Raw genomic sequence first — 17,857 nt, 5'->3', positions numbered from 1 at the left:
TGTGATAATCCCCAGCTACTCAGGCAAACCAACCCAAAGCTGGAGGAGAAAGTTCTCCAACTCAGGGTTCTAACAATTGGTAAACGTTGCTGTTGATGGCCAAGGCATTACGCAGTGGGTTGTGAGACTCATTATATTCAGGGATTTAGCCCGTGATAATTTTCCTGAGCCATTTGCCCCTAAAGTAAATCCATATTTTTCAAGCATAAATTTTTGGCCAGTCTCCTTTTTGTCCTGCTGTGCCAACAAGCCCAGATGGTGCAAAGGCCAAGAATCCTCCTGGGGGCTTCAGGGTTAATGAAAGATATCCAGCTGCAACACGAAGATAAACTCTAGGCCATTACAGTAATAATAGCAAAAATAGCATTCTTTTTTCTTTTATGAAGACTTTCCTATAGCCAACACTGTACACTGCAAGTAATGGGGAAAATTAGAGGTATTAAGGTAGATGTTGTCAAGTGGGTGTATAAAGGAGGTAGGCTCCCTGTAAGCAATAATAAAGGCATAACGAAGACTCTAAAAAAAAAAAAAAGACTTTGCTACAGAACAACTGTCAGAAAGGCATGGACCCCAAGTTGACTTGGAATCATCATCATTATCCGTGCATTCTTATTTGGACTATGTATGTCCAACTGCACACTAATTTGAGACCATTCAAGACTGCAGTATTCACCCGTGGTATCCTGTTTCTCTGGGTGCAAAGCAAATTGCCTTATATAAATGGACAGGACAAAAGATTTTCTTTGGAGTCATCTACCCAATCAGCTTAGTGCTAATTGCCACTCCTAGAATGAAAGGAGGAAAACTCTGGGTTCTAGTTACCCTATTTGACTTGGGGGGATGGAAGGAAAAGGATGTACAGGCAGGACTCCAACCCATCCCCAACTTCAGTCAGAACAGTTCCAAATCAGAAGGGCTTTAGTCCATATCTCCCCTTCAGGAGTTACCTGTTTGCTTCTTTCAGGTATGTTATTCAGGAGGTTGTACTCTACCCCAGGAAAAAAGAGAGATGAACATCCGCAAAAATGGCACTTCCTTGTCCATGGATTCTCATTTCACAAAAGTGTTAAGTGTGGCTAACATTCATGGGCTATTTAAGTATATATGTGGTTGCTTCTTGGGAAATTCCATTTGTGCTTCTGCATGATACCCACTGTTTTTTCTTTCTGTTAATGAAGCCTCACAAAATTTGCTCAGTTCCTCAAAAACTGTGTTATGGTGCAGAGACAATAAAAACATGAACATTCACACAGATAAGAAATTTAATGATGCAGTTGTTGTAAGTGAGGCTAACGGGTCAGATACATCTGAGTTAAGATATCATTCCGGCATTCTCTAGCATTAGTATGACAGTGGGAAAGTTACCTCACTCATCTCATCCTCAACATCCTCATCCTCAAAACGTGAAATCTTACAGCACTTATTGTATGTAGGTGGTGGTGCTTTGGGAGGGCTAAGTGCCATAATGTGTACAAAGCACTTAGCGCAGTGCCTCAAACCTGGTAAAGTGTTCACAAAATGGAAGCTATTATTATTACAATAAGCAGATCTGTAAATGTCAAAGTGCCTTCCTAAGAAGGCTGATTATAAATAATTATGACATGAACGTTTATATTGCTTTCTCTGATCGGCTTGGTACTCTATCTTGGAGGCAGTTTGCTGAGAAGCCTATTAGTTGTCTAGGAGTGGAGTGCCTTCTCTGCAGTATGTTTTGCACTGGTAAACATCAACTTAACATGGGTCATAACCACGAGGTAGAAACTAGAAATAAAGAGAATAAAGCCACTTGAGTGAGTATCTTCCTGGGACAGAGAGCTCGGAATGTTGAGCACTGTAAACTTAGCTCTTGTGTTATAGTTTGGAAGGATCTTGATAGCTAATTAAATTCACTCCCTCTTTTCATAAATGAAAGACTGAGGTCCCCATATAAGAGACAGAACCAGAGCTAAATTCAGATCACTCTTTCACTGTATATTATATCAACTTTTGATTATGAAAAATTTCAAAAATCAGTTTTGCATCTGAGCCTGTTGTCACCTGTACTCCCTCACAGAGCTGTTCAGAACCAGTATCACACAAAGCACACTCCAGGCAAAGAAACGTAGACATAGAAGGAGGACATGGAATGAGAAATAGCAGGCTGTCAATAAATGCCTAAAATGTTGGAAATCTGCTCAAGTTATTTTTTTAACAGTCTAGAGAACACAGATTTGTTCTGAGAGGACACTGTTCCTTTAAACTACTTACTGATCCCACCCAGATCTTGCACCCTGGCCAAGTGCCTGACCACTCTTGCTTTAACTTAGGCTAATAAACACGAATAAAAGATTGCAAAACTTCCAAGACCAAAGACAGTTTTTATTTCCACAGAAAAGAACAATATCAAATAGCCAACTCCATCCCCAACAATGGTCCTTGCTGTTGACATTTGCTTAATCAGTCTTTAATTCCTGTTTGACAAACTTTATAAGGTAAGACATAACTGTTTTATTTTAATCACTTGAAATCAGATAGTACCACTGAGGCACTGTGGAAGACTAAAAGCTTTACCTACTTATGTGAAGAAAGCTTATCAAAATTTTCTATCCTCTGCCATTACTTTAAATTAATTATTAGAAAGTTTAAATAATTATTCAAATGTAGATGTTTAAAATTTTTTTCAAAACTTAAAATTGATTTTTAATTTGCAGTCTACTACCTAGAATTGCAATTATATTAATGTCTTTTGGAAACTCTTTATTAATTTGGAACATATTTTTATAACAGTATTGATCACAGAATATTTTATAATTTGACTAGTTTGGCAATTTGAATAAAGTCTTCATTTGATAATTTTATCTTTCTGTGAAAAAAAGGAGATATAAATACTGTGAATACAATTTTAAACTGTGCTGAAAGAATTTTATTTTTGAAAAATCACAAAATATAAAGTCTCTTGGATTTTTTGATTCTAGTTTACCCAAAATAAATTTTAGGCAAAAAAGGCAAATATATGGCATTTGATTAAAGATAATCATTGTTTCTGCATTTATAAAAATGTAACTTATAGTGAACATAGAAATTTATGTTTCCTTTATTTAACTAATGGTATTTTCCCCCAGAAATCTATTTTTGTGTTATATATAAGTGAGAGAAAGGTAAGAATTATTTAAAGCTGAGGCAAAATAAAACATGGCAAAAATGGTTAGAAATGAGTGTGCTCTCAAGGTGCCAAACTAATATAAAAGAAAGATTTTAGGATGGTAGTAGGACTAAAAACCCAAAGATATAAGGGTGTCCTCTGGCTAATAGCAGTAAAGAGAGGGGAATAGCAAGACTGCTTTGGTAGAGCTAGATAAAAAATATCAGAGCAAATAGTAATGAAATATGGGACAGTGATTAGTGTTAATGAATAAGTTGTGATAGTGAACATTGTATATACAAAGCTTCAGGTATGAATTCATGATTAATGCAAAAAAAAAAAACCCTATATGAGCAGGTCCTTAGCTTTAGGAAATACAAGCCTTTATTTAAAGACAGCATTTCTAAAGCCCAAAAATGAGGCCTACAAATTAGGAGAAAGTGGTTTTCTGCTCAGGATTATGCAGGGGAATCACCTTCTTTAGATTTTTTAAGAGTCGTATTGATTATGTAGCTTGTTAAATCTCTCCTATTTTCAATGAAATTAAATTCTCAGCCTCTTATTTCCATAACTTCTGTGACCTTCTTATGGTATGAGTTCAACAAGAGAAAAGTTATGTGTAATACTAGGGAGATAATGTTATTTCTCCTGCCTTCCCCCCTGAAAATGCTCCAGCAGCTGTGTTCTGCTACATAGCCTTATTTTTACACTAGTCTTCAGAGTTAAACTTGTACATCCTTCTGTATTCTTATCTTTGGTTAAGAAAGAATTACTTGGGGAAGGATGTCCTTTATGTATTCTGTTTCCCCAGCAAACTTCTTGTTCTTTTTCTTTTTTAAACACCCACATCTTCACATCTTAGCATACCTGATCTGAAGAGCAGTTGACATTTGGTCAATTGCACTTGATGCACTTGTCAACAGAGGTTCTTCGCTATACTGATACAAAGTCAACTTAATAAGCTTTCTGCTAGAGAATGTTATTGAGAAGCAAATTACACCATGGAGCCATCCATTGGTTCATCCTCAACCCCACAGATTTGATTCCTTTTTGGGTTTCTCAATCTGGCAGGTATGAAAGAGCTAGTCATCCATTCCATTTCCCACTGCCTTTGCATATATTTCTATCTCTTATTTGAGCCTGGAAAAATCATGCTTATGATTTCCCAGTTCCCATTCCCTGAAGGCAAAGTGAAGGAAAATGTGATTTTTCCTTTTCCAGAACTTCTGAAGTCAGTATAGTTTAAGAAGGAAAGCATTTCCAAACCATGCAGAATGTTGATTCAAAAAAAAGCTTTCTTGTTCTTTCTCAAGTATACTGAGCTAGCCCCTCATGAGTCTCCTCTTGCCAGGGAAGCCTGTGAGTTTAAAAGTCATTTGGTATAGAACTGCACATATTGAGAGATGAAGATGGCTGTAGATTTTAATACAGGATTAGGTTTTTCGTTGTTAATCTACCCAGAAAAATGTTTCACAGGAACGTTCAGAGGAAGTGTTTCCTGATTTCAAGTGTCATTTCTGTCCATCAGTTCTTCACTAGAAGAACAGTGTTTCTTTCTGAGCAAGTATATAATTTTTGTTCTCATACTCTTTTGATTCATGGATATGAATGCCGCTGTGGTCCAGCTTGGAGCTCTGTTGATGAAGTTTCCAAGTAAGAGTACAAAAGAGAGATGGTGTTCTATGGGAATGGGAAGGGCGATTCCATTTTTGACTAGCCTTTTGAACTCACTAAAATTGTACATGTATTATTAACACTGCAATGATGGTGGTTCTCTCTAACTCTGTGAAAATATTGAGATGATCAGAAATTGGTCATAATGAAACAATGACGTAGCAATCTGATATCACCTTGAAGAATGTGGAAATGTCAAAACAGACCCTGCGCTTGAACCAACGTCATCGTATAGACTGAGACTGAAGTGTTTTTAAAAGGCTTTCCCCACTCTCTGCTAACCATAATAAAATGGGAAATTCAGATTACTTGGATGTAATTCTTTGACTATATAGAAAAATTCACTAGCAGGGGTGCCTGGGTGGCTTAGTGGTTGAGTGTCTGCCTTCACCTGAGGTCATGATCCCGGGATCCTGGGATCCAGTCCCACATCAGTCTTCCTGCAGAGAGCCTGAATCTACCTCTCCCTATGTCTCTGGCTCTCTCTCTCTGTGTCTCTCATGAACAAATAAATAAAACATTTAAAAAAAAAAAGAACTATTCACTAGTAAATGTTTGGTTGTGGTGCCATGATTTACTTGGATTAGAATCTTTTAAAATCTCAATGTGGATGTTTTTCTGCAAACATAAATGAAAACCCTTTTCTCCTGTCACATGCCAGTTTTCAATTCTGCTGGCTTGAAGTTTAAAATAGCAGACACTGTATTTTGCAAAAGTATTTGTAACCGATTTTTTCTGTTAAAGGTGCTACAAGACAGATGACTTTTCACCATCTATCATAATGTGGAACAGACATTTTGTCTTCTATCTCCTGCTTTTGCCAGCTTTTATGAACCAAACAATATATGGACAAAGAAAGAAAGGATCAAAATCCAATTTATTTGCAAGGAAAAATGATCTCCAGGGTAAATAAAAATGTTCTGTTTCTGTTTTTTATTTATTTATTTATTTATTTATTTATTTATTTATTTATTTATTTAAAGATTTTATTTATTTATTCATAAGAGACAGAGAGAGAGAGAGAGAGAGAGAGAGAGAGAGAGAGAGGCAGAGACACAGGCAGAGGGAGAAGCAGCCTCCATGCAGGGAGCCTGATGCAGGACTCTATCTTGGGACTCTAGGATCATGACCTGGATGGAAGGCAGGTGCTAAACCACTGAGCCACCCAGGGATCCCCTGTTTCTGTTTTTAATGATTAGTTTTAGCCTGTTAGGATGCTAATATGAATTTTTCCAAATAGCAGTTGATGTAGATAGCAAACCATATATATAAAAGTATATGTAATATTCTATTTTAATATAATAATAATAATATGCTATATACTTATAGAGCATACTTACAAAAACATCAGATATTTTAGAGCCTTTATTTCATTTGCCTCACTGTAGTTTTGTGAAATGGGAATGACAGACATTGCCACTCTCATAGATAAATTGAGGCCCAGAGACGTTAAGTGGCACATCCAAGGCCAATAGGCAAATTAATGGCTAAGAGCTAGAATTCAAACTTAAGTTATCTGCTTTTATGTTTCTCTTCCCTCATTGCTATAATGTGATGTGGATAGCCATTTTCTCCCTTGATTTCAAAAAAGCTAAAAACAAGCAAAAAAAAAAAAAAAAAAACAACCACCAAAACAAAATGGGGCCTCACAACTGTGACACACAACCTGAGAATCAGGCAGAGCACTATTTACTTCTAGACAACTTTGCCCAATATTTGTTGAATTCTAGGATGCCTGGATGACTCAGTCAGGTAAGCATTTGACTCTTGATTTTGGCTCAGGTCATGATCTTGGGGTAGTGAGATCAAGCCTTATATCAGGCTTCAGGCTCAGTGTGGAGTCTAATTGAGATTCTCTCTCTCTCTCTCTGTTTCTGCCCCTTCCTCCTCCTCTCAAAAGAAAGAAATAAAATAAATATATATACATATATTTGTTGAATATTTAAACAGGCTTTAAAGACGCTTAAAAAATACATGGAATTTTTGCTTATGCATTTACTTTTGATTTACATGATTTTACAAAAAGCAAATAATTTATAGATTTGGAAAGAGATATAGTTCTTCACAGCTTTAGCTGTATCTACAAGATGCTTCTCTTTTTCACTCCCCTCTCCTCTTCTCTCAAAACAAAAACAAAAACAAAAACAAAAACAACAAAACAAAACAACAACAAAACCATACACATCACATTACTTCAGGGCTTTTGTTATGCGAAGTAATTTCATGAGTATGAACAAATATTTTGCCTAACTTATTTGTTCTATTTCAGACTCTACTTGCTTCATAGATGTTGTCTTCATTGTGGACAGCTCTGAAAGTTCTAAAATTGCCCTCTTTGATAAACAGAAAGATTTTGTGAATAGCTTGAGTGACAAGGTTTTCCAGTTGACCCCAGTTGGCTCCTTGAAATACGACATCAAACTGGCAGCGCTTCAGTTTAGCAGCTCTGTCCAAATTGATCCACCTTTTTCCTCTTGGAAGGATCTGCAGACTTTTAAACAGAAGGTCAAGTCTATGAATTTCATTGGCCAAGGCACCTTCTCTTACTATGCCATCTCCAATGCCACTATGCTACTTAAGAGAGAAGGGCGTAAAGATGGTGTGAAAGTGGCTTTGCTGATGACCGATGGCATTGACCATCCAAAGAATCCAGATGTCCAGAGTATTTCTGAAGATGCCAGAACTGCAGGAATATTATTTATCACCATTGGACTTTCCACTGTAGTCAATGAAGCCAAACTTCGTTTGATATCTGGGGATCCACCCAGTGAATCCATTCTACTGTTAAGTGATCCAACCCTTGCAGATAAAATTCGTGATCGCCTGGTAGGTATCTAATGATTTTTTTTTTAAGATTTTATTTATTTACTCATGAAAGACACAGAGAGAGAGGCAGTGACATAGGCAGGGGAGAAGCAGGCTTCCCATAGGGAGTCCGACACAGGACTCAATCCCAGGATCCTGGGGTCATGACCGGAGCCAAAGGCAGACACTGAACCACCCAGGTACCCCTAATGAGTTGATTATATATATTTATATATATTTCCAGTCATATTATTGATACATTAATTACAAAGTCTGTAAAGATTAGGTACTGAGTCAGAAAGATGAAAGAAAAAGGATTCACCTTGGAAATAGCTAGGAGAATCTTTCTGAAGTCTCTCTCCACCTCCTTGATAGTTTATACCAGATAAACTGGGAAAGCACAAGGCTCATGCTCTGGAATTGCATTCCTACCTTTATCGCTAGCCAATGCTGAGGATTTTGGAAGAATTACTTTCCAATCATACACTTCAGGCTCTTGTTTATACATCCTGGGATCATGAGCATTGCCGACTTATATTCACTTTGTGGCCAACTTGTGGTCTGCTGTATTTGTACTAAGTTGTTTTTTTCCCATTTAACATCTGCAGAAATATTTTGACTCAATGTCTCACCTACTGCTCTATTATGCTACTCAAGCAAAGTTCTTAAACTTTCTTTCTTTCTTTCTTTTTTATTATGTCCTTGTTCTTAGACATTAGCAAGCCTACCCAATTTAAAATCACTTGTGGCTAGCAATCACCCTAGAGTTTCTCTCTGCAGATCAGTGAGTGCCATTTGATTGGGCTGATTAGTTGAGTTAATGCTTTTCTTTGTTGATTGCTCAGCTGTGTGTGAGATTCTTTCTGCTCAGGAAAACACAAGGCAAAGCAATGAAATAAAATCCTTCTTTACAGTGTTTCTCAAGAAGAAAACTCCTGGAGAAAAAGTGGTTGATTTGTTAAGTGTTAAAAATTGATTTTCTTAAAAATATTGATTTTCTTTGGTTTCTTGAGAAGAGAGCAAGGCAAGTGTGTCCTTTAGGTACTGAGCATTTTATATGGCTGTTTTCTATAGGTTGCAAAAAAACTCAGCCTTGTTTCAGAGATTTTTTTTGCCCCTTTTGTCCCTTCCCCAATCCTTTTCCTAACATTTCTCTTATAACTTACAAGTCAATATTAACTGTAAAATATTACTTTGTAAGTTATTCTTGCAATTGTTGCTTTTGGCATGGGACATTGACTTTTTAAAATCTAAATAATAATTATCACACCTTGAGTGCTCTGTGTATTAGGCATTGTTCTGAACACTTTACATATTTTATTTTATTAAATGTTTATGACATGACGTAGGTACTATATTATCTTTATAGTTGAAAATGTAAGAATAGGCAAAGGCCCTGGAGTCTTCATGCTCAACCCTGTGAAATTATATTGAAAGGGGAAAATAATAACTATGTTTTAAGGTTTTCTCAGTCAGAACTGCCTTGGAGCAGTTTAGCAACATCCCTCCTCCAAAGTTATATTGTTTCTAGCCTCTTTTCCATGGACATTCAGGGTAGATTGGGAGAGCTCTGCCTTCCCTAGAGATGATGGATTTGGCCCCCAGGGGGCTTAAGGTGAGTGCTCACCGTGAGCATCTCCTTCAAATAAAAGGGAAATGTGCAGGGGATGCCTAGCTAACTGCCTAGAGCTGGCTGTGCCATAATTTAATCAGTCCTTACCACTAACTTGAAACAGAAGTTTCCAGCATGTGCAGGAGAGAACACTGGAGTTGAGATAATGAGTTGCCAATTGCTGACTATAGAAGCTCCTTGTTTGGACAGTTGTGTAGGCTCAGGAGATTCCTACTTGGTCCAGATACACTCTCCTCACAGAGAGCTCCTGACCAACTCAGAACACGGGGTCTTGGCCGTAGACTTGAAGCAGGACTATTTGTTCATTTCTGAGGAAACCAGAGAATGACCAAATGTCCCAACGACCCTTCTCTTCCTCAGCATCCTGTGACTTCAGCTTGTTTGTTCAGATGGAAACTCTATGAACAAGCCACTTCTTAGGAGACACTGCTTTCTAAACACTTCCAACATCCAAAGGGCCTATTAGCCCCTTCAAAGAACAGTATACTAAGCTTCAGTGTTTCAAATCACCACTGTGTAGGAGGCAGAACTTGACTCTTGGTCAGGCCATTGGAAAAGTTCCTCCTCTAATCTATTTCTATTACGTTTTTAGTTGAATTCTTAAACTTTTCACTTTGAAATAATTATGAGGTTGACTTTCTGAAATAAATTAATTAGGTATAGTTTAAGTACAAAACTGCATCTATTTAAGTTTTGCTAGATGTATATATTCATGAAACCACTAACACAGTATACATTTCTGGCACCCTCAGATTTCTTCATGCCTCTTTGTAAGATATTCTTCCCTTGTCTCTAAGCTCCTGATCTGATTTTTGTCACTCCAGATTAGTATACCCTTTCTAGGCTTTTATATAAGTAGGCTTATGTAGTGTGTACTCTTTTTCTGTCAGAGTTCTCATACCCAGCATAATGATTTTGGAATTCAGCTGGGCTGTTTTTTGTATCAGCAGTTTATTTTTGTTGTTGCGGAGCCGACTTAGTTGAATTTTAACGGACATGAGTGCCCACAATGAATACATCTTGCAGGAGCCAAGACAAATCAAAGAATCATGACCAACTCCTTGGCATCTCTAGTAGAAAGTATCATGTAAGAACTCCCATGAAAAATTTCAGTTCTGAATATCCCAAGAGAGATCTGATTCCACATTGAAAAGGTTATGTAAAATGTATGTAAAATGTTTAATACTATTTTATTATGATTTACATAACAGTATCAAAACCAAAGAAATAATTCCAACTCGATGTTCATAAATATTAGTTGGTCTTTTAGAAGAGATTTTATGGTGACTATTTGGCTGGTATACTAAGCTGCAAATATTTTTTGTTGTAGAGTTTGTAATCCTTGCCTACTAATCTCTTTATTCTCATCCCCTTTGTTATTGTGCCAATAATGTTGACACTTCCCTCACAGTTCCTGTCTTCTTCTTATACTCTACTCATTCACAAAACTGGCAGTTTCATCCTAGCCCTCTTCTTTCACATATATGCCATCATAAAACTCTTCCTCCATTAATAAAATGCACCTTCTCTTGCTCTAGGGAGGTCTTTTCTCTATTTGTCCTCTCTAGTTAGATCACAGTATCCACCCAGATCCTAACTAATGTACCCTTCTCTATAGCTTTGATCACGTTCCCTTAGGTGTACTCCACATAACCTGCCTCTCAGCCTAAGTGAAAGTACTCACTACATCCCAAGGTGTCCAGCTCCCCCCACATGGGTCCTTTCATCCACTCTTTCTAAATGGTTCTCCTCACTGCTTCCTTTGTCTTATTGCCCACACTAGTCTTTATGACTTTTCTTTTCATAACCTTTAACATACAGAGTAGCATTCCATCAGTGAGTTGGTCTTTGGCTTTCCTCTCTTGGGAATTATCCAGAAAACCCACCTATTTCAAGAAACTGCCTTGTTACCCACCTCCCCACCCAGTCTGGGATCTCCCACTCTGCTTGCTGTGTGTTCTGTCCTGGGGCTTATAGACTATAAGTGCCCTTGGGGACAGAGCTTTGTTCTTTGTGTGAAACAGTATCGTCATTGTGCCATCTTGGGTCCATTTTTGTTTCCTTAGAAATATAAATTCCAGCAAACGCAGTCAAATGAGTTCCAACGTTTGTTATGCTGTTATGGTTTTAAGCCTCATGGCACATGTTTTTAAAGAGTTCATGTGCAAAGCAGAAATTAAATTCTCAAAGTAAAAGCTGAAAAAAGTGTAAAATTATACATCAGGCATAGTAGCAGCTAAATTCATGAATTTAAAAACTGATATTGGCTAATAGAAGGATGTTGCTTATCATAAAAGGGTTGTAAGGTGACAAAACTTTGGAGTTTTCTTTATTCAGTAGTTGTTTTCGAATATTACAATTTGACTTGAATTATTAGTTGTTTTTGTCTCTTAAATTCTCTTCAAATTTCTTTCCTTCTCTCCCTCCTAGAAAAACTAAACTTCTTACATGTGTTTTAAATATTTTTATAATTTGGATCATATTCTGTATATCCATCTGCAACTACCTTTTTCACTCAGTGTCTTTGGAAAATTTTCTATGTATAAATATGTACATCCAATGCATTCATCTTAACTGTTGAATAATGTTTTGTTTATTGATGCATTCTAATATTGATGAATATTATTTCCAAATTCCAATTTTTCACTATTAAATATAATAAATTCTGAAATACACAGGAAGTACAAGAATTTTCCTAAGATATGACTGCAAGAAAGGTCAGAATAATTGGTGGGAACAAGGACTTGTCTTGGGCAGCCTAGAAATAGAGCACACACATCTTCAGGTTTATAGGCACAGCCAAATGTTTAGAAGAGGGTAAATGCCATTGTACACTAAGACTGTTAGGACATTTGAATTCCCATTTCTTCACATGACTTTCTAGTTCATAAAGACACAAGTATCTCACATGCCTTCAGTCTGGATTTACATTGTCTAGTTATTTTAAATCATTGGAGTGGGGAGTGAATGGGAGGGAGAGAAGGAAAGAAGGCCATAGGTAAGACTTTGAAGTTTGTAGATGGCCTCAGTGGCCAGAGTTTTACAACCTGGGACCACATAGTCAAACTCTCTTGTTTTTCATATATGTGAAAAATGGCCTAGAAGGATTATGTGACTTGCCCAAGGCCACACAGCTAGTTAATGGTGGTCACCGAATGAAAACCCTGGCTGACAATTCCTGGCCTAATTTTTGCTCCCATTAAATCATTAGGGCCACTTAAAAGCATTTTGCTATATCTTCCCTCTGTATTATCAGTTTATATGGAAATAAAGGTAAAGTAAAAATAAAACTAAAAAGATGTGGGGTCCTCCATAAAGGCACAACTCTGATTTATCTTCATTTTTAATATCTTGTAACAAATATTTTAGTGCTTTTTACTTCCATTTTTGTTTTATCAAATGCAAATTAACTCTTGAGATTCAGTCATAAAGCATCAATCTGACACATAGTTTCCACGTTATGAAAGCAATAATCCTATCTGTAAGCAGAGGTTAATTTCTTTCCTGTGTTTGGCTTCAGACATGGCCTTCAGTTCAGTTGTCAAGTAACACCCATTAAGTGGAGGTAGGTTAAGGAGGCCTAGATGTTAGACAAAAATCAGATTGTGATTTCTCCAAAATCATGGATTTAAAGGAGTTTTGAAAAATATTCTGATTAATTAATTTGTGTGTAAGTATAAAGTAGCACTTGAACTTGGTGAAGTGGCTCAGTCAAGTGTGTGACCTTGGGCAAGTTACATACAGCACTGCAGACCTATGTCTCTTAAGGCAAAATTAGAGGTTGGACCTGATTGACTTATTTCATGATATGAAATGATCACTCTAAAATTAATGCTTTAATGCTGAAAAACAAATGCATGTATGTATAGGGATGGAAAAACAAAAGAAGAGAAAACACACAATTATGTGTTCTGGGTGTCTATAAGTAAAAATGAGAAATTTTTGTTATGACTGAATAAGCTTGTAGCCAAATTATGGAGTTTAGAGAGCTGATAAAGGAAACAAAAGATAAAACACAGAGTGCAACAGGATAAAGTTCCTAGAAAATAGAATAATTTTTAATGTTAGTGCCCTTCATGCCTCTTATTATATGGCTCAAAGTGTTCCTGGAGTGGTTGGCTGGTAGGCTCTATTGCTTTTACAAGGTTAAAAAGCTGAACAACTGTCCTTCCTGGAAATTGCATATCCCATAGGGAATAATTAAGACTAATAAGAAGCTGAAAGCAGAATCATGAATCGAGTTAATATTTTATTCTTTTTTCCCTCCTAGGATATCTTATTTGAAGAGAAGGTAAGTACTACATGCTTTGATTATTATGAATTAACTCTAAAAGTTTGCATAATCAAATCAGCATTACAATTCACATTAGAAGATGTGTCTAAACAAAAACGCTTAATTCTTTTAAAAATGAGTCACTCCATTTTGAGGCAGCCATCTGATTTCTTTATGTACCTATGTATACTGCAAGTTTCAAAATTTGGAAAAATTAGGAAGTATTTAATATGATTCTAGAGAGTGATTTTAGAAATCATTGATAACCAAATAGTGTGGTTGTTTTGTTTTTTAAGATTTGATTTTTAAGTAATCTCTACACCCAGTGCAGGGCTCCAACTCACAACTCCGAAATCAGGAGTTGCACACTCCACCGACTGAGCCCACCAGGCACCTTGCAAAAGGCATAGTTTTTGCTCACTTTGATATGAGTTCCTTTATTCTAAGCCTATATCTGGCACCAGGTACATAGGGGTTCTCCACCTTGGGAGGTGTGCCTGTGTTGGCCCAGATTCCTGGCCAGGAGACAGCTCAGAGTCTCCCGCTGCTACCTGGTGATTGATTTTAAGCTCATCCTTCTTGATGGTGGCAACCACACCAAGTGGCAAAGGAAGCTGGACAATATCGGTTGGACAGTGCTTAGCACAGTAGATGACCACCGGGTTGCTGAGGACTTCTTTACTGAATGTGTGTTTCTTAACACAAAGAGTTTGGAACATGTAAATTTTGTTTGATAAGCTGCTTATTAAACATCAGGAAATTTACAAGTAGTACCACATAAAATAATTGGAGCCAACCAAACCCTACAGAGCACCACATTTCATTAAATGGTCAGATTCATCATGTACCATTGAAACAGGAAAGGACCCTGCCAATTAAACTATGATATAGTACTGTCTTATAGATTATAGTTCTTGATTTTATACTTATGGTAAGAGTCCCTCTAAATTTATTTAGATATAGATTTTTAAATCCTGTATTGCTTTTGTGCATACATATGAGGGACAATTGAGGCAAACTAAATTGGTTATTTCTAAAATATCTTTGCATTCAGAGTCTGAATCTTCTGAATCATTTTTTGTCTCTGAGTCACTGATGCTCTTCTGCCCCACTGCAATATTGGCCTCTGAGCCATCAAAAATACTGGTGATGAAGCATTTCTTGAGTATGTGCCAGTTGTGTCTCTGGAGTTTTCTTCCATTTCACTCTAAGTTTTGAAGTTCATGTGCAGAAAATAACAACTTCATTATGATCAGGCCTGATTCAATTAAGACTCATTCTGACTTTAAAATAAGGAGAAATGAATATCTTAGAATTGATAAAATATATCACATGTTTTCCTTTTGGACTAAAGGAGTAGTTGATATTTGTATATTATTGAGCTTTGATGTGCTGTAGAAAAGAGAAAAAGTAGAAATTTTAAAAATCCACTGAAAATGTTCATTTTCCATTTTCACTGGCAACTAGATGTTATACATATATTTTTGATGGAGGTCTATTTTATCTAACCATGGCAATGTTTAATAATACTTTATTAGCTAGCTGGCTTTTACTAGATCTGAGTTAGCCTAAAAGGATTGAAAAGAGAGAACAAAATCTTCATAAATTTGCAAGATAAAATTTCTTCAAAGGAGTGTTCAATCTAGTTATGTACTGAATAAGATTGGAAATACTGTGTTTCATTGCGTGTTAATACTGGATTTCATTCTTGGTGCAGTGTGAACAGAAGATTTGTGAATGTGAGAAGGGGGATCCAGGTGACCCAGGGCCTCCTGTGAGTATGTTCCTACTCTGAACTGAGGGTCAAGTCAGGAAGCCCTAGTCATGATTACTCTGCTTGCCCTTGAAAACACCAGTGCTGTTTTGTGCTGGTGAAAAGCAGTCGTGTGCAAATAGCAGCAAACATGGAAATGCTGTTTCTTCCTTTTATTCCTAAAGGGATACATTCTGTCCTTAGAAATAAGCCTGGGATTTTGCTGACCTGAACTAAGGGCAGATTCAGTTTAAAATGATGAAGTTGTTCTCACAAAGGATGTCCCAGAGTCACTTCTGATGTGACAATTGGGGCCAGAATTTCTCAACACTGAAGTGAAAATATAGAAAAAGAGATCATACAAATCCTTGGGGCTTTAGGGACAGCTTTATCCTACTCCACCTAGAAACAAGTGATAGGGACTTCTCTGGAAGTCCCTTAACTGTTTTCACATGTATCCAAGAACAACACTGGGTGGCCTCTTAGGGTGGAAGCTGGTCAGGAAGATTTAGGGATTAGAGTGAATTCTGTGAAATGGAATTTGGCAATTGAAGGTTAAAGGCAGGATTTATTACAATGATTCAATGCTTGATAAAGTAATCCCAAAAGGATTGCTCCTTTATATTCTGGGCTAACATCTGGTAGGTGCCATTTATGCACTGGGAAGGTATTTGCAACATCACAGTGACTGGATATACTGTACATTTCTCTAACACATATCATCAGCATCATGCATCTATGCTGTTCATTTAGTATTCCATTTACTTATGTGGTTTCAAATCTTAGAGGTCAAAAGTCCAGTGGATATATTTCAAAAAATGCATCACTACAGTTTTTAAACAAGTGCTTGTATTTGGGTATGGAGAGTAGAATGTGTACTATAAATTTCTTAGATTATGCCACATTTTCTCTTGAGACTTGAGTCCAAAGACTATTTTTTTCTTTCTTTCTTTCTTTTTCTTTCTTTCTTTCTTTCTTTCTTTCTTTCTTTCTTTCTTCTTTCTTTCTTTCTTTCTTTCTTTCTTTCTTTCTTTCTTTCTTTCTTTTTCTTTCAAGATTTTTAAAGATTTTATGTATTTATTTATTTGAGACAGAGAGAGAAGGAATGAGCACAAATGGGGGGTGGGGGAAGTAACAGAGGGAGAGGGAGAAGTGGACTCCCTCAGAGCTGGGAACTTGATGCATGGCTGGATCCTAGGACCCTGTAATTGTGACCTGAGCTGAAGGCAGATGCTTAACCGACTGAGCCACCCAGATGCCCTATACTTTCTCAAATCATTCTACCAGTCAAGGCATTAGAAAGCAGGAATATTTGTCTTCTTCTTTTTTTTTTTCTTTCTAAAATGTAAGTTAGATACATTATAGGACAATGTGGCAGCCAGTAGAAGTTGATTTTGGCCAAAGTAAAGGTTTTAACATTCTCTTCTTTCTTCCTTCTTCTTTCTTCTTTCTTCTTTCTTCTTTCTTCTTCTTCTTCTTCTTCTTCTTCTTCTTCTTCTTCTTCTTCTTCTTCTTCTTCTTCTTCTTTTCTTCTTCTTCTTTTAATCTTTTTATCCATGAGAGACACAGAGAGAGAAAGGCAGAGACATAGGCAGAGGGAGAAGCAGGCCCCCTGCAAGGAGCCCGATGCAGGACCCAATCCTGGACCCCGGGATCATGCCCTGAGCCAAAGGCAGATGCTCAACCACTGAGACACTCAGATGTCAGATGTCCCTAACATTCCCTTCTTTTAAAGTCTTAGTTTATATTTATTACACCAAGAAATTACTAGGGGTGGATTTACTTGGGTTATTCATTTATAGTTTAGAATGAACAGTAAGAAAATTTACAGTTGCTGAGCTAAACTGACAATTTCAGTCACTTAATATTGTTGGAGATTAATTTACCATTTTTTGAAATTATATCCTTTTAAAAGATTTTATTTTCTTATTATTCTTATTATTTCTTATTTCTTTTATTTTCTTATTCTAAAGAGTGCAAGCAAGGGGAGAGGCAGAGATAGAGAGAGAATCTTAAGCAGATTCCCCAGTGAATGTGGAGCCGAACACAGGGCTCGATCTCAGGACCCCGAAATCCTGACCTGAGCCAAAATCAGGAGTTAGTTGCTTAAATGACTGAGCCAGCCAGATGCCCTACCTGTTTTTTCTTTTTTTAATTGAAGAATAGTTGACAAACAATTTTATATTAGTTTCAGTTTAAACATATTTATTCAATAAGTTTATACATTATGCTGTGTTCACCACAAGTGGAACCACCGTCTGTCACCATATAGTGCTATTATAATACCATTGACTATATTCCCTATGCTGTACCATACACTGTTTTAATAGTGATAGACATAAAACTACACTATTTAGCATTTACTGAGTGTTCCTAAAACCATTCCCAGAAAAGCTAGTTTTTTGGTGGTTTGAGAATAGAAAACATAACACCTTTCTGGAACAGGATTGGAACACTGTCTTCTCTCATCTTTGAGATGATCCCTTGGACAGCAGGCAGAGAGAGACGTTATCTTCTTTTGAGCAAATCTAGAGAATCTACTTATTCAAGACAATACAGTCTTCCTGTTGTGCAGTGAAGGAGAGAATACAGTTGAAT

General features: G+C 36.8%; 1 protein-coding gene across 2 annotated transcripts in view; it reads left to right on the top strand.

Moving 5' to 3' along the window:
* Nucleotides 1–2,344: 2,344 nt before the first annotated feature.
* Nucleotides 2,345–17,857, top strand: part of COL28A1 (collagen type XXVIII alpha 1 chain) — a 180,770-nt gene continuing 165,257 nt past the window's right edge. For both annotated transcript variants that reach the window (XM_055307421.1, XM_055307420.1), the window contains exons 1-5: nt 2,345–2,471; nt 5,540–5,700; nt 7,065–7,621; nt 13,504–13,524; nt 15,224–15,280. In XM_055307421.1, the coding sequence (XP_055163396.1) occupies nt 5,577–5,700; nt 7,065–7,621; nt 13,504–13,524; nt 15,224–15,280 (759 nt within the window). In that variant the 5' untranslated portion in view covers nt 2,345–2,471; nt 5,540–5,576. The remainder of the gene's footprint in view (nt 2,472–5,539; nt 5,701–7,064; nt 7,622–13,503; nt 13,525–15,223; nt 15,281–17,857) is intronic.

This window comes from Nyctereutes procyonoides, unplaced genomic scaffold (genome assembly GCF_905146905.1).
Source record: "Nyctereutes procyonoides isolate TBG_1078 unplaced genomic scaffold, NYPRO_anot_genome, whole genome shotgun sequence".
In the NCBI taxonomy this organism is placed as follows: domain Eukaryota; kingdom Metazoa; phylum Chordata; class Mammalia; order Carnivora; family Canidae; genus Nyctereutes; species Nyctereutes procyonoides.
The sequence above is the reverse complement of the archived record's forward strand: the minus strand, read 5'-3'. Positions and strand labels throughout refer to the sequence as shown.